Source organism: Pseudophryne corroboree, chromosome 6 (assembly GCF_028390025.1).
Source record: "Pseudophryne corroboree isolate aPseCor3 chromosome 6, aPseCor3.hap2, whole genome shotgun sequence".
NCBI classification, from domain to species: domain Eukaryota; kingdom Metazoa; phylum Chordata; class Amphibia; order Anura; family Myobatrachidae; genus Pseudophryne; species Pseudophryne corroboree.
In genome coordinates, this window is record NC_086449.1 from 169495278 (window position 1) to 169517931 (window position 22654).

At 44.6% G+C, this 22654-nt stretch overlaps 1 protein-coding gene across 2 annotated transcripts in view; it reads right to left on the bottom strand.

The window, feature by feature from the left end:
- The window catches only part of TACR1 (tachykinin receptor 1), a 425704-nt gene that overhangs the window by 176113 nt on the left and 226937 nt on the right, over positions 1-22654 (bottom strand). For both annotated transcript variants that reach the window (XM_063932109.1, XM_063932108.1), the window contains exon 2: positions 21421-21618. In XM_063932109.1, the coding sequence (XP_063788179.1) occupies positions 21421-21618 (198 nt within the window). The remainder of the gene's footprint in view (positions 1-21420; positions 21619-22654) is intronic.

Sequence of the window (22654 nt, forward strand, 5' to 3'; positions counted from 1 at the left end):
ATTACCTTCATATTATGGGGTTAAAGATAAAGACAGAATACAAAATCTCCAATAATTTATTTTGACAGTACTGTAGTGTGCAGTACATAGAACTGAATGGAGAAAGAGGAGTAGGACACGGTGGATGAAGCAGTTAATAATCTGTAATATGGTTGGCGTTTGATAGTAATAACAGATGTAATGTATGAAAAGGGTCAGTACACTGCTCTGCATCCAGATTAAGGTGCAGCTGACTGGACAATGTATGACTTGCTCACAATAACACATAAATCACCTCTATGAACACTCTGTGCAAATGACACAGGTCACTGAGAATTTACAGTCTTGTTTTTTTTTGATCACATGTTGAGGGCTGATAAATGATGGGGGTATAATGCTGTACGTGCCACTTACTTGCACAGTAATATCAAATTAATACATTCTACAAGCATAAACACAATTGTACTAATGCCTATTTCCCATAACTGCAGGAAGGGGGTTAAATGTAAACTAAACCTCAAACACTATAAAATAGAGATGAGCGGGTTCGGTTTCTCTGAATCCGAACCCGCCAGAACTTCATGTTTTTTTTCACGGGTCCGAGCGACTCGGATCTTCCCGCCTTGCTCGGTTAACCCGAGCGCGCCCGAACGTCATCATGACGCTGTCGGATTCTCGCGAGGCTCGGATTCTATCGCGAGACTCGGATTCTATATAAGGAGCCGCGCGTCGCCGCCATTTTCACACGTGCATTGAGATTGATAGGGAGAGGACGTGGCTGGCGTCCTCTCCGTTTAGACACTTGATTTACTAATTTTGGGGAGCATTAGGAGTACTCAGTAGTGTACAGTGCAGAGTTTTGCTGATAGTGACCAGTGACCACCACTTTTATTTATAATCCGTTCTCTGCCTGAAAAAAGCGATACACAGCACACAGTGACTCAGTCACATACATACCATATCTGTGTGCACTGCTCAGGCTCAGGCCAGTGTGCTGCATCATCTATATATATTATATATCTGTCTGACTGCTCAGCTCACACAGCTTATAATTGTGGGGGAGACTGGGGAGCACTACTGCAGTGCCAGTTATAGGTTATAGCAGGAGCCAGGAGTACATAATATTATATTAAAATTAAACAGTGCACACTTTTGCTGCAGGAGTGCCACTGCCAGTGTGACTAGTGACCAGTGACCTGACCACCAGTATATAATATTAGTAGTATACTATCTCTTTATCAACCAGTCTATATTAGCAGCAGACACAGTACAGTGCGGTAGTTCACGGCTGTGGCTACCTCTGTGTCGGCACTCGGCAGCCCGTCCATAATTGTATATACCAGTGACCTAACCGTGGTTTTTTTTTCTTTCTTTATACATACATACTAGTTACGAGTATACTATCTCTTTATCAACCAGTCTATATATTAGCAGCAGACACAGTACAGTGCGGTAGTTCACGGCTGTGGCTACCTCTGTGTCGGCACTCGGCAGCCCGTCCATAATTGTATATACCACCTAACCGTGGTTTTTTTTTCTTTCTTTATACATACATACTAGTTACGAGTATACTATCTCTTTATCAACCAGTCTATATATTAGCAGCAGACACAGTACAGTGCGGTAGTTCACGGCTGTGGCTACCTCTGTGTCGGCACTCGGCAGCCCGTCCATAATTGTATATACCACCTAACCGTGGTTTTTTTTTCTTTCTTTATACATACATACTAGTTACGAGTATACTATCTCTTTATCAACCAGTCTATATATTAGCAGCAGACACAGTACAGTGCGGTAGTTCACGGCTGTGGCTACCTCTGTGTCGGCACTCGGCAGCCCGTCCATAATTGTATATACCACCTAACCGTGGTTTTTTTTTCTTTCTTTATACATACATACTAGTTACGAGTATACTATCTCTTTATCAACCAGTCTATATATTAGCAGCAGACACAGTACAGTGCGGTAGTTCACGGCTGTGGCTACCTCTGTGTCGGCACTCGGCAGCCCGTCCATAATTGTATATACCACCTAACCGTGGTTTTTTTTTCTTTCTTTATACATACATACTAGTTACGAGTATACTATCTCTTTATCAACCAGTCTATATATTAGCAGCAGACACAGTACAGTGCGGTAGTTCACGGCTGTGGCTACCTCTGTGTCGGCACTCGGCAGCCCGTCCATAATTGTATATACCACCTAACCGTGGTTTTTTCTTCTTTCTTTATACATACATACTAGTTACGAGTATACTATCTCTTTATCAACCAGTCTATATATTAGCAGCAGACACAGTACAGTGCGGTAGTTCACGGCTGTGGCTACCTCTGTGTCGGCACTCGGCAGCCCGTCCATAATTGTATATACCACCTAACCGTGTTTTTTTTTTCTTTCTTTATACATACATACTAGTTACGAGTATACTATCTCTTTATCAACCAGTCTATATATTAGCAGCAGACACAGTACAGTGCGGTAGTTCACGGCTGTGGCTACCTCTGTGTCGGCACTCGGCAGCCCGTCCATAATTGTATATACCACCTAACCGTGGTTTTTTTTTCTTTCTTTATACATACATACTAGTTACGAGTATACTATCTCTTTATCAACCAGTCTATATATTAGCAGCAGACACAGTACAGTGCGGTAGTTCACGGCTGTGGCTACCTCTGTGTCGGCACTCGGCAGCCCGTCCATAATTGTATATACCACCTAACCGTGGTTTTTTTTTCTTTCTTTATACATACATACTAGTTACGAGTATACTATCTCTTTATCAACCAGTCTATATATTAGCAGCAGACACAGTACAGTGCGGTAGTTCACGGCTGTGGCTACCTCTGTGTCGGCACTCGGCAGCCCGTCCATAATTGTATATACCACCTAACCGTGGTTTTTTTTTCTTTCTTTATACATACATACTAGTTACGAGTATACTATCTCTTTATCAACCAGTCTATATATTAGCAGCAGACACAGTACAGTGCGGTAGTTCACGGCTGTGGCTACCTCTGTGTCGGCACTCGGCAGCCCGTCCATAATTGTATATACCACCTAACCGTGGTTTTTTTTTCTTTCTTTATACATACATACTAGTTACGAGTATACTATCTCTTTATCAACCAGTCTATATATTAGCAGCAGACACAGTACAGTGCGGTAGTTCACGGCTGTGGCTACCTCTGTGTCGGCACTCGGCAGCCCGTCCATAATTGTATATACCACCTAACCGTGGTTTTTTTTTCTTTCTTTATACATACATACTAGTTACGAGTATACTATCTCTTTATCAACCAGTCTATATATTAGCAGCAGACACAGTACAGTGCGGTAGTTCACGGCTGTGGCTACCTCTGTGTCGGCACTCGGCAGCCCGTCCATAATTGTATATACCACCTAACCGTGGTTTTTTTTTCTTTCTTTATACATACATACTAGTTACGAGTATACTATCTCTTTATCAACCAGTCTATATATTAGCAGCAGACACAGTACAGTGCGGTAGTTCACGGCTGTGGCTACCTCTGTGTCGGCACTCGGCAGCCCGTCCATAATTGTATATACCACCTAACCGTGGTTTTTTTTTCTTTCTTTATACATACATACTAGTTACGAGTATACTATCTCTTTATCAACCAGTCTATATATTAGCAGCAGACACAGTACAGTGCGGTAGTTCACGGCTGTGGCTACCTCTGTGTCGGCACTCGGCAGCCCGTCCATAATTGTATATACCACCTAACCGTGGTTTTTTTTTCTTTCTTTATACATACATACTAGTTACGAGTATACTATCTCTTTATCAACCAGTCTATATATTAGCAGCAGACACAGTACAGTGCGGTAGTTCACGGCTGTGGCTACCTCTGTGTCGGCACTCGGCAGCCCGTCCATAATTGTATATACCAGTGACCTAACCGTGGTTTTTTTTTCTTTCTTTATACATACATACTAGTTACGAGTATACTATCTCTTTATCAACCAGTCTATATATTAGCAGCAGACACAGTACAGTGCGGTAGTTCACGGCTGTGGCTACCTCTGTGTCGGCACTCGGCAGCCCGTCCATAATTGTATACTAGTATCCAATCCATCCATCTCCATTGTTTACCTGAGGTGCCTTTTAGTTGTGCCTATTAAAATATGGAGAACAAAAATGTTGAGGTTCCAAAATTAGGGAAAGATCAAGATCCACTTCCACCTCGTGCTGAAGCTGCTGCCACTAGTCATGGCCGAGACGATGAAATGCCAGCAACGTCGTCTGCCAAGGCCGATGCCCAATGGCATAGTACAGAGCATGTCAAAACCAAAACACCAAATATCAGTAAAAAAAGGACTCCAAAACCTAAAATAAAATTGTCGGAGGAGAAGCGTAAACTTGCCAATATGCCATTTACCACACGGAGTGGCAAGGAACGGCTGAGGCCCTGGCCTATGTTCATGGCTAGTGGTTCAGCTTCACATGAGGATGGAAGCACTCAGCCTCTCGCTAGAAAACTGAAAAGACTCAAGCTGGCAAAAGCACCGCAAAGAACTGTGCGTTCTTTGAAATCCCAAATCCACAAGGAGAGTCCAATTGTGTCGGTTGCGATGCCTGACCTTCCCAACACTGGACGTGAAGAGCATGCGCCTTCCACCATTTGCACGCCCCCTGCAAGTGCTGGAAGGAGCACCCGCAGTCCAGTTCCTGATAGTCAGATTGAAGATGTCAGTGTTGAAGTACACCAGGATGAGGAGGATATGGGTGTTGCTGGCGCTGGGGAGGAAATTGACCAGGAGGATTCTGATGGTGAGGTGGTTTGTTTAAGTCAGGCACCCGGGGAGACACCTGTTGTCCGTGGGAGGAATATGGCCGTTGACATGCCAGGTGAAAATACCAAAAAAATCAGCTCTTCGGTGTGGAGGTATTTCACCAGAAATGCGGACATCAGGTGTCAAGCCGTGTGTTCCCTTTGTCAAGCTGTAATAAGTAGGGGTAAGGACGTTAACCACCTCGGACCATCCTCCCTTATACGTCACCTGCAGCGCATTCATAATAAGTCAGTGACAAGTTCAAAAACTTTGGGTGACAGCGGAAGCAGTCCACTGACCAGTAAATCCCTTCCTCTTGTAACCAAGCTCACGCAAACCACCCCACCAACTCCCTCAGTGTCAATTTCCTCCTTCCCCAGGAATGCCAATAGTCCTGCAGGCCATGTCACTGGCAAGTCTGACGAGTCCTCTCCTGCCTGGGATTCCTCCGATGCATCCTTGCGTGTAACGCCTACTGCTGCTGGCGCTGCTGTTGTTGCCGCTGGGAGTCGATGGTCATCCCAGAGGGGAAGTCGTAAGCCCACTTGTACTACTTCCAGTAAGCAATTGACTGTTCAACAGTCCTTTGCGAGGAAGATGAAATATCACAGCAGTCATCCTACTGCAAAGCGGATAACTGAGTCCTTGACAACTATGTTGGTGTTAGACGTGCGTCCGGTATCCGCCGTTAGTTCACAGGGAACTAGACAATTTATTGAGGCAGTGTGCCCCCGTTACCAAATACCATCTAGGTTCCACTTCTCTAGGCAGGCGATACCGAGAATGTACACGGACGTCAGAAAAAGACTCACCAGTCTCCTAAAAAATGCAGTTGTACCCAATGTCCACTTAACCACGGACATGTGGACAAGTGGAGCAGGGCAGGGTCAGGACTATATGACTGTGACAGCCCACTGGGTAGATGTATGGACTCCCGCCGCAAGAACAGCAGCGGCGGCACCAGTAGCAGCATCTCGCAAACGCCAACTCTTTCCTAGGCAGGCTACGCTTTGTATCACCGCTTTCCAGAATACGCACACAGCTGAAAACCTCTTACGGCAACTGAGGAAGATCATCGCGGAATGGCTTACCCCAATTGGACTCTCCTGTGGATTTGTGGCATCGGACAACGCCAGCAATATTGTGTGTGCATTAAATATGGGCAAATTCCAGCACGTGGTGCAGAATTTTTTAAAAAACGACAGGGGCATGCAAGAGATGCTGTCGGTGGCCAGAAAAATTGCGGGACACTTTCGGCGTACAGGCACCACGTACAGAAGACTGGAGCACCACCAAAAACTACTGAACCTGCCCTGCCATCATCTGAAGCAAGAAGTGGTAACGAGGTGGAATTCAACCCTCTATATGCTTCAGAGGTTGGAGGAGCAGCAAAAGGCCATTCAAGCCTATACAATTGAGCACGATATAGGAGATGGAATGCACCTGTCTCAAGTGCAGTGGAGAATGATTTCAACGTTGTGCAAGGTTCTGATGCCCTTTGAACTTGCCACACGTGAAGTCAGTTCAGACACTGCCAGCCTGAGTCAGGTCATTCCCCTCATCAGGCTTTTGCAGAAGAAGCTGGACGCATTGAAGAAGGAGCTAAAAGGGAGCGATTCCGCTAGGCATGTGGGACTTGTGGATGCAGCCCTTAATTCGCTTAACAAGGATTCACGGGTGGTCAATCTGTTGAAATCAGAGCACTACATTTTGGCCACCGTGCTCGATCCTAGATTTAAAGCCTACCTTGGATCTCTCTTTCCGGCAGACACAGGTCTGCTGGGGTTGAAAGACCTGCTGGTGACAAAATTGTCAAGTCAAGCGGAACGCGACCTGTCAACATCTCCTCCTTCACATTCTCCCGCAACTGGGGGTGCGAGGAAAAGGCTCAGAATTCCGAGCCCACCCGCTGGCGGTGATGCAGGGCAGTCTGGAGCGACTGCTGATGCTGACATCTGGTCCGGACTGAAGGACCTGACAACGATTACGGACATGTCGTCTACTGTCACTGCATATGATTCTCTCAACATTGATAGAATGGTGGAGGATTATATGAGTGACCGCATCCAAGTAGGCACGTCACACAGTCCGTACTTATACTGGCAGGAAAAAGAGGCAATTTGGAGGCCCTTGCACAAACTGGCTTTATTCTACCTAAGTTGCCCTCCCACAAGTGTGTACTCCGAAAGAGTGTTTAGTGCCGCCGCTCACCTTGTCAGCAATCGGCGTACGAGGTTACATCCAGAAAATGTGGAGAAGATGATGTTCATTAAAATGAATTATAATCAATTCCTCCGCGGAGACATTGACCAGCAGCAATTGCCTCCACAAAGTACACAGGGAGCTGAGATGGTGGATTCCAGTGGGGACGAATTGATAATCTGTGAGGAGGGGGATGTACACGGTGATATATCGGAGGGTGAAGATGAGGTGGACATCTTGCCTCTGTAGAGCCAGTTTGTGCAAGGAGAGATTAATTGCTTCTTTTTTGGGGGGGGTCCAAACCAACCCGTCATATCAGTCACAGTCGTGTGGCAGACCCTGTCACTGAAATGATGGGTTGGTTAAAGTGTGCATGTCCTGTTTTGTTTATACAACATAAGGGTGGGTGGGAGGGCCCAAGGACAATTCCATCTTGCACCTCTTTTTTCTTTTCTTTTTCTTTGCATCATGTGCTGATTGGGGAGGGTTTTTTGGAAGGGACATCCTGCGTGACACTGCAGTGCCACTCCTAGATGGGCCCGGTGTTTGTGTCGGCCACTAGGGTCGCTAATCTTACTCACACAGTCAGCTACCTCATTGCGCCTCTTTTTTTCTTTGCGTCATGTGCTGTTTGGGGAGGGTTTTTTGGAAGGGACATCCTGCGTGACACTGCAGTGCCACTCCTAGATGTGCCCGGTGTTTGTGTCGGCCACTAGGGTCGCTAATCTTACTCACACAGCTACCTCATTGCGCCTCTTATTTTCTTTGCGTCATGTGCTGTTTGGGGAGGGTTTTTTGGAAGGGACATCCTGCGTGACACTGCAGTGCCACTCCTAGATGGGCCCGGTGTTTGTGTCGGCCACTAGGGTCGCTAATCTTACTCACACAGCTACCTCATTGCGCCTCTTTTTTTCTTTGCGTCATGTGCTGTTTGGGGAGGGTTTTTTGGAAGGGACATCCTGCGTGACACTGCAGTGCCACTCCTAGATGTGCCCGGTGTTTGTGTCGGCCACTAGGGTCGCTAATCTTACTCACACAGCTACCTCATTGCGCCTCTTTTTTTCTTTGCGTCATGTGCTGTTTGGGGAGGGTTTTTTGGAAGGGACATCCTGCGTGACACTGCAGTGCCACTCCTAGATGGGCCCGGTGTTTGTGTCGGCCACTAGGGTCGCTAATCTTACTCACACAGCTACCTCATTGCGCCTCTTTTTTTCTTTGCGTCATGTGCTGTTTGGGGAGGGTTTTTTGGAAGGGACATCCTGCGTGACACTGCAGTGCCACTCCTAGATGGGCCCGGTGTTTGTGTCGGCCACTAGGGTCGCTAATCTTACTCACACAGTCAGCTACCTCATTGCGCCTCTTTTTTTCTTTGCGTCATGTGCTGTTTGGGGAGGGTTTTTTGGAAGGGCCATCCTGCGTGACACTGCAGTGCCACTCCTAGATGGGCCCGGTGTTTGTGTCGGCCACTAGGGTCGCTAATCTTACTCACACAGTCAGCTACCTCATTGCGCCTCTTTTTTTCTTTGCGTCATGTGCTGTTTGGGGAGGTTTTTTTGGAAGGGCCATCCTGCGTGACACTGCAGTGCCACTCCTAGATGGGCCCGGTGTTTGTGTCGGCCACTAGGGTCGCTAATCTTACTCACACAGCTACCTCATTGCGCCTCTTTTTTTCTTTGCGTCATGTGCTGTTTGGGGAGGGTTTTTTGGAAGGGACATCCTGCGTGACACTGCAGTGCCACTCCTAGATGGGCCCGGTGTTTGTGTCGGCCACTAGGGTCGCTTATCTTACTCACACAGCGACCTCGGTGCAAATTTTAGGACTAAAAATAATATTGTGAGGTGTGAGGTATTCAGAATAGACTGAAAATGAGTGTAAATTATGGTTTTTGAGGTTAATAATACTTTGGGATCAAAATGACCCCCAAATTCTATGATTTAAGCTGTTTTTTAGTGTTTTTGGAAAAAAACACCCGAATCCAAAACACACCCGAATCCGACAAAAATAATTCGGTGAGGTTTTGCCAAAACGCGTTCGAACCCAAAACACGGCCGCGGAACCGAACCCAAAACCAAAACACAAAACCCGAAAAATTTCAGGCGCTCATCTCTACTATAAAACTGAATTCTGCAGCATTTATACATACATGTGTTAGTTATGCACCAAATCCTACATTGGAAACAGCTGCATAACAAATGCAAATCTTATTTTGATTGTGCAAGATTTCCACTGTCAAAGAGAAAAATGCAGATGGGCTCAGTCATGGTTATGGCCTTTTGCATCTAATCTTCTATGCTTTGGGATTCCTGCTTATTTGTGAATTGGCAGCACTCATTTTGCAGAAGCGGTAACAAGTTGCTGAGTGGTTGAACCTTGCACTTTACTATTCTAAGTGTACAGTATATAACAAGGGCAGTTGTATAAAAGCCTTTAGCCAGTACAGTACTGGGGGTCCAGGCACTCATGCCAAGTGAGAGACTTAGGGCGTTAGCCCTTAGGGGTCTATTTACTAAGCTGTGGATGGAGATAAAGTCGCAGGAGTTAAAGTACCAGCCAATCGGCCCCTAACTGACAAGTCACAGGCTGGGTTTGAAAAATGACAGTAAGAAGCCGATTGGCTGATGCTTTATCTCCAGCAACTGTATCTCCATCCAAAGGGGTGTAGTACGGTATGCCGGCGCTCGGGCTTCCGGCGACCAGCATACCGGCGCCGGGAGCCCGACCGCCGGCATACCGACAGCGTGGCGCGCGCCACACTATTTTATTCTCCCTCCAGGGGGGTCGTGGACCCCCACGAGGGAGAATAGTTGTCGGTATGCCGGGTGTCGGGATTCCGGCGCCGGTATACTGTGCGCCAGGATCCCGACATTTGGCATACAGAAGACCACCCATCCAAAGCTTAGTAAATAGACCCCTAATTCAGCATGGATCGCTATTGTGAGAAATCGCAAATCGAGCGATTATCGAATGACTGTGCATGCAGTGCGCACACACAAGGGTTAATAGCAACGGAAATTGCGTGCAGATCATAATAGCAATGCAGCCGCTGTTTGACTGACAGGAAGCCGGCATTTCTGGGCGGAAACCTGCCATTTTCTGGGTGTGTCTGAAAAAAATGCAGGCGTGCTCAGGCGTTTTTGGGGAGGGTCTCTGGCGTCAGCGCAGACCACTTCCAGGCTGTCTCAGTCACAGATTATTGGCAGCCTCAGACCTACTTACATTTGCTCAGATGGCAAAAAATCTTCGATGTTTCCGGAAATTGCGTATGCATCTGCGAATGGATGGAGATCTGCGATGCATTCCCAACCTTGCAGGTTTTGTTTATTCTTCCTGTTGGGCGGCGCCTTCCTACTCGCAGACAAATGCAATTTCTCAGAATAGCGATCCATGCTGAATTAGGCCCTTAGCTCCGTGATGGTGCCCAATATTGGTGATATGCAGACTCGTATGGGTGTGTCCATGTCACAGAGGGGCCATGGTCGTGTCACCGGGGTCCTTATGCCTCTACCACCTTTCTACTGCTGCACACACCAGTGGCAGGTACATGTGGCACCCATTCTGCTCGGAAATACCACCCAACCCCACGTAGATAACTCAGTGCTGATCGTTACAGTGGGGGGAGCCCTCAAACATGGATTATCTCAGTGCGGTCGGGTGGATGCAAGTATGTTCATATTTGTGTAACACACAGCTAGATAACCAGCGGCTTCTGTTTTGTAGAACCTCATGCACCAGCACTGGCGAACAGCTTCTGGCTTGGCCCTTAGGCAGTGCCAGGTTTGAAGCTCTGAAACAACTGGGAAACCAGGTTGCCTGCCTCTGGCCTATCATATATTGTATGTAGCCCATACCATAAAAAATGTACATTGTACTCTATAAACAATTCCCAGTGCTATTGCAATATTTATTGTGCCCGAGTAATGCATTACTAGCCTGTCTGTGGAAACAGAGCTCTAGATAGTCGGTGACAAACAGATGGGAAGAAAATGTAATTTATTGCTTTAATATCTCAGAGCAATAAGCAAACCTGCCTTTCAATGAGCCATTAATAAAGATACATGCTTGGACAGGATTCCTCTAAGAACAGGCATACACACAGAGGCCAGTGGATAATAGCAGATAAGAGTATTGTGGCAGAGACTAAAGTGCAGACTTAATTAAACGCACATCCATGGAGTTATCTGGGCACCTTCTTTATTCTCATGCAGAAGACTAGTATTGGGTCTGCACAAAATAATGATTACTGGTAAAATATGGGCACAGCAAGATCCTGTAGCAGAACTTCTGGGTGACACATGCACGGGAGGGACTTTCTGGTATAACAGTAATTATGTCTGCAGTGACAGTGATTAGATTGCAGTCACGGGGACAGGTGTCAGGGCCGGTGCTAGGGTGTTTGGCGCTCTCCTGCAAACTATATATTTGCATCCTCCCATACTTCACAAAGGGTCAGCGCGCTCCTTCAGCATGTGTCAGGAAAAGGGGTGTAGTCTTGAAAGGAAGGGGCATGGTCACACAATAGTACCCCCATTTCAAATTACACCACACAGTAGCACAATCTTATTCACATTACACCACATGTAGTAGTGCTGTTCATTCACATAATGCCCCCTAGTAGTAGCCTCCTTATACATAATACCCACAGAAGTGCTGCTTTTACATAATGCCACTCAGTAGTAGCGTTCTTATACGTAATGTCCACCAGTAGTAACATCCTTATACGTAATACCCGCCAGTAGTAGCTTCCTTATACTTAATGCCCGCCAGTAGTAGCTTCCTTATACTTAATGACCGCCATTAGTAGCGTCCTTATCCGTAATGCCCCCCAGTAGTAGCGTCCTTATACATAATGCTCCCCACTAGCAGCAACCTTACACGTAATATGTAATGCCCCCGCAGTAGTAGCATCCTTATACGTAATGCCCGCCAGTAGTAGAGTCCTTATATGTAATGCCCCTCACTAGTAGCGTCCTTATACGTAATGCCCCCCAGTAGTAGCGTTGTTATACTTAATGACCCCCACTAGTAGCGTCCTTATACATAATTCCCACCAGTAGTAGCGTCCTTATACATAATGTCCCCCAGTAGTAGCGTCCTTATACGTAATGCTCCCCACCAGCAGCATCCTTATACGTAATATGTAATGCCCCCCACTAGCAGCATCATTATACGTAATGCCTACCAGTAGTAGCGTCCATAATGCGTGTACACATACACACCTCACACACACACTCCCACCATACACACACTCCCACCATACACACACACACACACACACACACACATAGAAACATAGGATTTGATGGCAGATCAGAACCACTTGGCCCATCTAGTCTGCCGCTTTGTTTTTACCATATTTTTTTATCTCAAACCTTATTTGATCCTTATTTCTTTGTAAGGCTATCCTTATGTCTATCCCATGCATGTTTAAAGTGCTCTACTGTCTTAGCCTCTACCACTTTTGATGGGAGGCTATTCCACTTGTACACTACCCTTTCTGTGAAGTCATTTTTCCTCAGATTTCCCCTGAACCTCCCCCCCTCCAGTCTCAGTGCATGTCCTCGGGTCCTATTGCTTCTCTTCATTTGAAGAATGTTTCCCTCCTGGACCTTGTTAAAACCGTTGATATATTTGAAAGTTTCTATCATGTCCCCCCTTTCCCTTCTCTGCTCCAAACCATACATATTGAGATTTCTTAGTCTTTCTGGGTATGTTTTGTGATGTAGGCCATGCATCATTTTAGTTGCCCTCCTTTGTACAGTCTCTAATGTATTAATATCCTTCTGAAGATATGGCCTCCAGAATTGAACACAGTATTCTAGATGAGGCTGTACCAATGACCTGTACAGTAGCATTATTACTTCTTTCTTTCTGCTGCTGATTCCTCTCCTAAAGCAGCCAAGCATCTGACTAGCCTTCCTCATTGCTTTGTTAAATTGCTTACCTACCTTTAAGTCAACTGAAATAGTGACTCCTAGATCCCTTTCCTCCTCAGTAGTTTCCAGTATAGTGCCATTAATACTATATTTAGCCTTTGGATTTTTGATACCCAAGTGCATGATTTTGCATTTTTTGGCATTAAACTGTAATGGTCACACTCTTGACCATTCCTCTGGTCTACCTAGATCCTCAATTATTTGTTTTACCCCTCCTGGTGTGTCTACCCTATTGCATACCTTTGTATAATCTGCAAAGAGGCATTCTTTCCCTTTGATGCCATTTGCAATGTCACCAATAAAGATATTAAAAAGCACTGGTCCAAGTACAGATCCCTGGGTTACTCCACTGGTAACATTTCCCTCCTGTGAATGCACTCCATTTACCACAACTTTCTTTTTTCTATCCTGCAACCAATATCTTATCCATTCAATAATCCTAGTATCCAATCCCAAACTTTCAAGTTTATTTACCAGTCTGCGATGTGGAACAGTGTCAAAAGCCTTACTAAAGTCTAGATAAGCTATATCCACGGCTCCACCTTTATCCACCACTTTAGTCACACAGTCAAAAAAGTCAGTAAGATTTGTTTGATATGATCTCCCCCAAGTGAATCCATACACCCCCACTGTACATACACACACACACACACACACACACACACACACACACACACACACACACACACACACACATACATACACACCCCCACCATACACACACATTTCTCTCTCACCCTCCACTTACCAAAAGTCTGGCTGGCCGCCACTATTTACGCTCCCCCTGTACAGCAGCCTGGTCCTGTGTAGCTCCGCCCACTCCATACAGTGTAGCCCCACCCCTTGTGACAGTGTGGCTCCACCCTCTTTTCGGGACCCGCACTGCACACTTCCCGCTGTCACAGGAGGAGGTGGAAGCTACAAGCTGCCGGAGCCGCTACCTGTCATACAGTGACAGGCACAGCAGCCGGCAGCAGCAAGGGGGACAGGGCGGCACAGCAGCGGGGATGCAGAGCAGGGAGAGCGCCTCTCCAGCCTGGCGCCTACCTGCTTTGCATCCCTTCGCTAAGCGGGTAGTGCCGGGCCTGTGTACAGTACATTTGGAGGATTAGTCTGTAATGTTTTTTGTTTGTTTGTTTGTTTTAGCAAGGAGTAAAGGATATGTACCTTTATATATACATGTACATTCCTATTCCCCAATGGACTACAAAACAATTTGAAAATATTATTATTTGGTTTTTTTCTTACTTTATGGTTGAAACAGCAAATTTGTATTGGCTTATTACATAGTGCCTTATGTGGAATATATAAAAAGGAAGGTATCATTGCTCCCTGTGGCTTGGTCTATGGCAGGGTTGGCTGGTTTAAACCACCTTGTTTAAACCATTTTTTTTTTTTTTTAAAGCACTCTGGTTTTATTATTAGGCTGTGGCTAACTGGCACAGCACCGTGACTTCTTTAAAAGAAGCCTATTATACAAAAAAACTAGTGTTTTATTCAAAATATTTAATGCCAGTGGCATGCTCAGTGCTAATGCTTACCTCATCCTTTGTGTGTGTGTGCGTGTGTGTGTGTGTGTGTGTGTGTGTGTGTGTGTTTATTTAATTCTAAGTAATAAGTAGGACTAATGCTTAACATTAACTTGTTCTTAATTTCAATTTCATATATCTCGGAGTGCACTGTGTATGTTTTAATATGTTTAGTCTATCTACATATATTCAATAAAAAATTGGTTTTATTGAAAGATGTAAAATAAATCATAGCAAAGCCTAATAATTCTAATGGATTGTTAGAAAGCATTAAACACGGTTGATCATCTGCATGCACGTAAAATCCTCTGTATATTTGTTATTCTTTAATTACTTTTATTGTAAACCCTGTTTACTCTGTATGCCAGTGATCCATTGTCTTAATAAAATACAATGTTAACAAACAGACATGGTTGAGCAAGGTATCTAATATATTTTAATGTTTCACAGTATTATTAGAATAAACAGGATTGTAAAAAAAATGGTTTAAACAAACAAAAAGAAAGGTTTAAAAACTTGGTTTCTCCAACCCTGGTCTATGGGCCTAATTCAGGGATGTATGCAAACCCTGGGGTAGATGTATTAACCTGTAGAAGGCATAAGAAAGTGATAAACCAGTGATAAAGCAGTGTTAAGTGTAAGGTGATAATGTACCAGCCAATCAGCTCCTAACTGTTAATTTACATATGGGAGCTGATTGGCTGGTATGTTTATCACCTTGCACATATCACTGGTTTATCACTTCCTTATGCCTTCTCCAGGTTAATACATCTGCCCCACTATGCTTTATGTAAATCTCCGACGTTAGGCGATCTGCACATGTGTAGGATCTTTACTGCACATGTGCAGATCTGTGCCTGCGAGGACGGTTGCAGTCCCCCATAAGCCGCTGCATGAATGACATGCTGCTGCCATTTGGGGGCGGGGAAGGGACGGCAAAGGCCAGAATTACAGAAAATGGGGGCATCTCTGAATCTAGCCCATAGTGCATTCCAGTGCTACGCACTTGGGAGTACGCTATATTATGCACTTTCCCATAGGTAAAATCGAGCATGGAGAACCCCGCTTTTATATAATGCGCAATACACTAAATTCCAATGTAGAACCTGTTGTCAGATTCTCTTTAGAATCATACTGTATAATTCTCTGCAGTGCTTGGAGATAACTGTTGTGCAAAAGATCTATTGCAATAAAGTGAAAGGTTATCAGTATTATTTCTGTATACCAAGTCCTTTTGCAGGAATTAGGGAAGGAGGTGTAATGAAATTATAAACTATTTTTCAAGCAATTTGAAAGACTAAAGATATCTTTGGAATTGGCACCTTTTTATACCCCTTTCACACCAGCACCCCTGAACACGGATTTTTGGCACATGAACGCGCAAAACCCGTGTTCATGTGCGGTGTGAAAGGGGTCCAGGGTTAAACCCTGCCCTTGAGCAGGGTTGAACACGTGTTCAACCCGGCTCACTGTGTGGTGTGATGCGACCCGTTTCCCGTTCACTCTCTATGTACGGGCGGTGCTTGGAGATCATGTGATCACCAAGCGCCGCACCCACGCAGTGGGTGCGCGCTTCGTTGATTGCAGGACCATACACACTAGACGATGTGAACGATATATCATTCACAATCGTCAGTATCGGCCATATTGGTCATAAAAATCGTCTAGTGTGTATGGCCCTTTACAATAAGGCAGGCTGGAAAGGACTACAGTATTGTATGCTGCAAAAAGGTAAAACATTTTATCTGTAATTGTGTCTGGCTACCACCCCCTTATGTAGGGATTGGGGAATTAGGGAACCTGACTCTTGATAAATAAACCCCCTGGTTTCTATATCTTCCAATTAAAAAAATGACAATTGAAATTTACAGATTACAAGTGCTGTTGATAGTCTGTAAAGAACTTTACTATTGTATGTGTTTATTTTACCTTCAGTAACATTGTTTCAACAAAGTAAAAAAAAAATAGTAATAGTTTTTCTCTACCGAGATTTTTTATTTTTATTAACAATTAGGGAAGGGAGAATGATGTGAGAGGCCGGGCTAAAAGATGTAGTTAATATACCGGCTGTCGGGATCCTGGCGTTCAGGATTCCGATGCCGGAAACCCGACAGCCGGTAAAATGCTGGTGGACGGAATACCAACCATCCCCTAGTATTCCCACTCGGCTGGTGGATCTACGCACGCCACCAAACAAGGGAGAATAGATCCCATGGTGAGTGAAGCGCATCACCAAGGCCGAAGCGTGACAGGATATCGTATCCAACCCCAAGCTAATATATCTTCAAATGTGATACATATTAGAAGAAATCTCTAGTTCACAAGTAGATTGGTTACAAAGAACTTTAATACGATATGGTATATGTTTATTTTACCACCAGAAGGCTGCAAAAAATGAAACGCTTACTACTCCTACTACTACTACTACTACTACTAGTATTACCTAATGTGTGCAGTTGCATCATTTCCTCCCTGACAGTTTTATAGTACTTGTCAACAACCAAAATGTGCTGTGAACCTAAATAAATACATTTACTCAAGTTATGGTTATGTTTGTTTCTTAAGTGAGTGGGCAAGTAGGAAATGGGTAGCCGTGGCTAGTAGGAAATGGGTAGACGTGGTACATACCCAACTTTATTTTCAGATGGGCCACTAAGTGACAGGGTGCAAATATTGTGGGGCCCAAGCAATAGTGATGCACTGATATCTAGCAATCAAAGCACAGTAAAAGCAGATTCTGGGGGTGATGTATAAACTCCTTAGAGAGAGATAAAGTACTAACCAATCATCTCCTGACATTTTACAGGCTGTATTTGAAAAATTACAGTTAGGAGATGATGGTACTTTATCTCTCCCTAAGGTTTGATACATCTTACCCTCTGTGACTACACTTGAGGGTCAGAAGGTCCGGCACTAGATGGTATGATCCATGGGGCACAGTTCAGTGCACATGCAGGTAAGTGGTTACAATTGCACACAGTATATGACCCTGCAATGAAATGTAATGTTTTGCAAAACTATAAAAGCTTATCAAATCCTGTATCAGGGACAGGAATCTGATAACACAACTCTGAAGAGCTAAGTAACATGTAACTGAAACTATTTATTTCATGTATTCATCCTTTGAAATTGTGTGTCAGTTTATGGCCTTGGCAGATATGGGTAATGGTCTCTATTGTTCCGATTTGTTTGGGACATTGGAGGGATAGTGTATGTCTGTCTGATAGGTACCTAGTGCTTTATGGTGGTCATTCCGAGTTGATCGCTCGCTAGCAGTTTTTAGCAGACGTGCTAACGGTATGCCGCCGCCCACTGGGAGTGTATTTTAGCGTAGCAGAAGTGCGAACAAAAGGATCCATGTAACAAGTGTTTCTCTCCATGCCCAAGTGTTTCTCTCCATGCCCAAGTGTTTCTCACCAGTTGTAAACTAAATTTCCCCACACAGTGAAAGATTGTTTATGAAGATGTGTGGATGTATGTCTGTCTTTATCTACTCTACGTTTGTTGCCATCAGTGGGGGTAATTCCAAGTTGATCGCAGCAGGAAATGTTTTAACAGTTGGGCAAAACCATGTGCACTGCAGGGGAGGCAGATATAACATTCGCAGAGAGAGTTAGATTTGGGTGGGTTATTTTTAGTGATGAGCGGGTTCGGTTCCTCGGAAACCGAACCCCCCCGAAATTCACCCATTTTACACGGGTCCGAGGCATACTCGGATTCTCCCGTATGGCTCGGTTAACCCGAGCGCGCCCGAACGTCATCATCCCGCTGTCGGATTCTCGCGAGATTCGGATTCTATATAAGCAGCCGCGCGTCACCGCCATTTTCACTCGTGCATTGGAAATGTTAGGGAGAGGATGTGGCTGGCGTCCTCTCCGTTTATTAATGTTGATGCAAATATTTGTGCTTATTGCTTAATTGTGGGGACTGGGGAGCAGCTGTATTATATAGGAGGAGTACAGTGCAGAGTTTTGCTGACAGTGACCACCAGTATACGTTGTCTGCCTGAAAAACACTCCATATATGTGCTCAGTGTGCTGCATATATCTGTGCTCACACTGCTTAATTGTGGGGACTGGGGAGCAGCTGTATTATATAGGAGGAGTACAGTGCAGAGTTTTGCTGACAGTGACCACCAGTATACGTTGTCTGCCTGAAAAACACTCCATATCTGTGCTCAGTGTGCTGCATATATCTGTGCTCACACTGCTTAATTGTGGGGACTGGGGAGCAGCTGTATTATATAGGAGGAGTACAGTGCAGTTTTGCTGACAGTGACCACCAGTATACGTTGTCTGCCTGAAAAACACTCCATATCTGTGCTCAGTGTGCTGCATATATCTGTACTCACACTGCTTTATTGTGGGGACTGGGGACCAGCAGTATTATATAGGAGGAGTACAGTGCAGAGTTTTGCTGACAGTGACCACCAGTATACGTTGTCTGCCTGAAAAACACTTCATATCTGTGCTCAGTGTGCTGCATATATCTGTGCTCACACTGCTTTATTGTGGGGACTGGGGAACACCAGTATATTATATAGGAGGAGTACAGTGCAGAGTTTTGCTGACCAGTGACCACCAGTATACGTTGTCTGCCTGAAAAACACTCCATATCTGTGCTCAGTGTGCTGCATATATCTGTGCTCACACTGCTTTATTGTGGGGACTGGGGACCAGCTGTATTATATAGGAGGAGTACAGTGCAGAGTTTTGCTGACAGTGACCACCAGTATATATAGCAGTACGGTACGGAAGGCCACTGCTCTACCTACCTCTGTGTCATCAAGTATACTATCCATCTAGATTCTATACCTGTGGTGCATTTTAGTTTTGCAGTTTGCTGACAGTGACCACCAGTATATATAGCAGTACGGTACGGAAGGCCACTGCTCTACCTACCTCTGTGTCGTCAAGTATACTATCCATCTAGATTCTATACCTGTGGTGCATTTTAGTTTTGCAGTTTGCTGACAGTGACCACCAGTATATATAGCAGTACGGAACGGAAGGCCACTGCTCTACCTACCTCTGTGTCGTCAAGTATACTATCCATCCATACCTGTGGTGCATTTCAGTTGTGCGCAGTATATAAAGTAGTAGGCCATTGCTATTGATACTGACAATATTGACAATTTTTTTGAAGTGCCATCCTGCCTGACACTGCAGTGCCACTCCTAGATGGGCCAGGTGTTTGTGTCGGCCACTTGTGTCGCTTAGCTTAGCCATCCAGCAACCTCGGTGCAAATTTTAGGACTAAAAATAATATTGTGAGGTGTGAGGTGTTCAGAATAGACTGAAAATGAGTGGAAATTATGGTTATTGAGGTTAATAATACTATGGGATCAAAATGACCCCCAAATTCTATGATTTAAGCTGTTTTTGAGGGTTTTTTGTAAAAAACCACCCGAATCCAAAACACACCCGAATCCGACAAAAAATTTTCAGGGAGGTTTTGCGAAAACGCGTCCGAATCCAAAACACGGCCGCGGAACCGAATCCAAAACCAAAACACAAAACCCGAAAAATTTCCGGTGCACATCACTAGTTATTTTGTTTCTGTGCAGGGTAAATACTGGCTGCTTTATTTTTACACTGCAATTTAGATTGCAGATTGAACACACCACACCCAAATCTATCTCTCTCTGCACATGTTATATCTTCCTCCCCTGCAGTGCACATGGTTTTGCCCAACTGCTAACAAACTTGCTGCTGCGATCAACTCAGAATTACCCCCAGTGCACAGAAAGTAGTCTGATGTAAAGCCTTGCCTGTTGCAAGCACATATAATAACATTTGTTATGTAATGATATGATATGCTAATGTTAGTGGCTTATGTACCACTTTAAATCATGCAAATATTCGCAAAGATGTGTATGACACATAGCAGAGGTGTAACTGTGGGAGGCACCTCTCCTCCCATTCCGTGTTCAGCGACACCATTCAATTAAGTTAATTAACAACCGACAACTCACCTCCCCCTGGTCCCTGCACCTTACAAGTCACACATTCTTTATTATAGATGCACATTTTAAAAGTGTCATACCCAGGATTAGAACCCACAACCTATTACACTGGAAGTGGGCACCTTGCTGATGGAGCTATATACTCCTCTATATGGGGGTCATTCCGAGTTGTTCGCTCGCTAGCTGCTTTTAGCAGCATTGCAAACGCTAGGCCGCCACCCACTGGGAGTGTATTATAGCTTAGCAGAAGTGCGAACGAAAGGATCGCAGAGTGGCTAAAAAGTTTTTTTGTGTAGTTTCAGAGTAGCTGCAGACCTACTCAGCGCTTGCGATCACTTCAGACTATTCAGTTCCTGTTTTGATGTCACAAACACACCCTGCGTTCGCCCAGCCACGCCTTCGTTTTTCTTGGCACACCTGCGTTTTTCCGACCACTCCCTTAAAACGGTCAGTTGACACCCAGAAACGCCCACTTCCTGTCAATCACTCTGTGGTCAGTAGTGCGACTGAAAAGCTTCGCTAGACCCTACATCGGTCGTTGTAATAGTACATCGCGCGTGCGCATTGCGCCGCATGCGCAGAAGTGCAGTTTTTTGGCCTCTTTGCTGCACAGCGAACTAATGCAGCTAGCGATCAACTCGGAATGACCCCCTATGTACTTATGTGCTCAAAGTCTGGAGCAGAAGAGTGGCATATGTACAAAACAGCTCTGCTCATAAAATGCAGTCTATGAGAAGTGTGGGGTGATTTTCAGGAAAAGGAGGAGAGAACAGTGCAATGTGCTTCATCTCATATCATATGAGTGCATACTGACTCCTTTCCTCCTCTAAGCATGATCCTGGTGAATGGCCATGCAAAGTGGACAAGAGGAGGAAACTTACATCATAGTTCAATATTATTATTATTATTATACAGATGTGAATAAAACAGAACATAACACATTAGCAGCATTACAAGCAAACTATACATAAAAAGAACAAAAAGAAAACTTTTTTCTGAGACTTTTTCCACACTCACATTTTTTCATACTTCCGGCCTAATTCATAGCCAGGCCAGTCCAGGTAGCACACGTCTCGCCCCTGCATGTTGTCCACATCCGCGTGGTATCCCAGAGGGAAGGCCATGCAGAAGGAAAAACTCCAAATGACACAAATTACAACCTTGGTGGCGGTAGCAGATAGCCTCGGTTTCAGCGGGTGTATGATAGCCATATACCTGGAGAGAAACGCAGAGAAAGCTAGAGTAAATGTGATATTCTCGGTAATTATTGCATGATGTTTTGTACTACAGATGCTGTATCAATTAGCAGCAGGCTGCGGGGCCTTGCTGCCCATCTGGAACAGATGCATGTAACAGCATGCGGTTTAACCTTACTGTAGCCGTGTAGAATTGTTTTATTGCATAGACAGATGCGAAATCTAAAGCACTGTCATATATTACCTTAAATGGCATTTACATTTCAAAATATTCAAAGGAGTAGAGATAAGAAAACGTTAAAATCACATCTCAGAAGGAAACTTTAGTGAAGCCATTTTGACCGTTTATGAATAAAAACCAAGAAAAGTCAGAGGGACAATCACAAAGGGGTCATCGAGGTGATAGGTCAATATGACCCTGCCACACTATACAAAGATCTTATTCACGGCTATGTAAAGGCAGGGCATGGCCATGATGGAGCTATTGAATGCAAATCACACCCCCAAGATACCAGAACGTCCACTTCTTTGAGGAAGTAGGTAACATACAAGGCGATGGCCTACTCTCTTGGGAATCCGGTTGAGACCCCGGAATTTTTTGAGTCTCCCAGACATTCCAGGAGAAAAAGTAAGTATGAAGAAGTTTGCTCATAGGTACTTCCCAATATGTGAATTGCTAAAGTTTGTGGTGTACTTGTTGCCAGTCACATACATACAATGCGGGCAGCCATTTTGCTTTGGACAAGCATTATTTAGCCTATCAACTGACTATAAACTAGTCACATCACTGAGGAATGAGGCATAAAGTGCTATTTACCTCAACTGATAATTAATTCTCATGAATATTGTTTCAGCCAACAAAAAATGAAAGACCCCCAAAACTGTCTATTAGTAAAACATTTGTAAAAGACCACATTTATGTTTTTTACTCCAACACACTAAGGGGTCTATTTACTAAGCGTTGAATGGAGATAAAGTGGACGGAGATACAGTACCAGCCAGTTAGCACCTGTCATTTTTCAAACACAATCTGTAACATGACAGTTAGGAGCTGA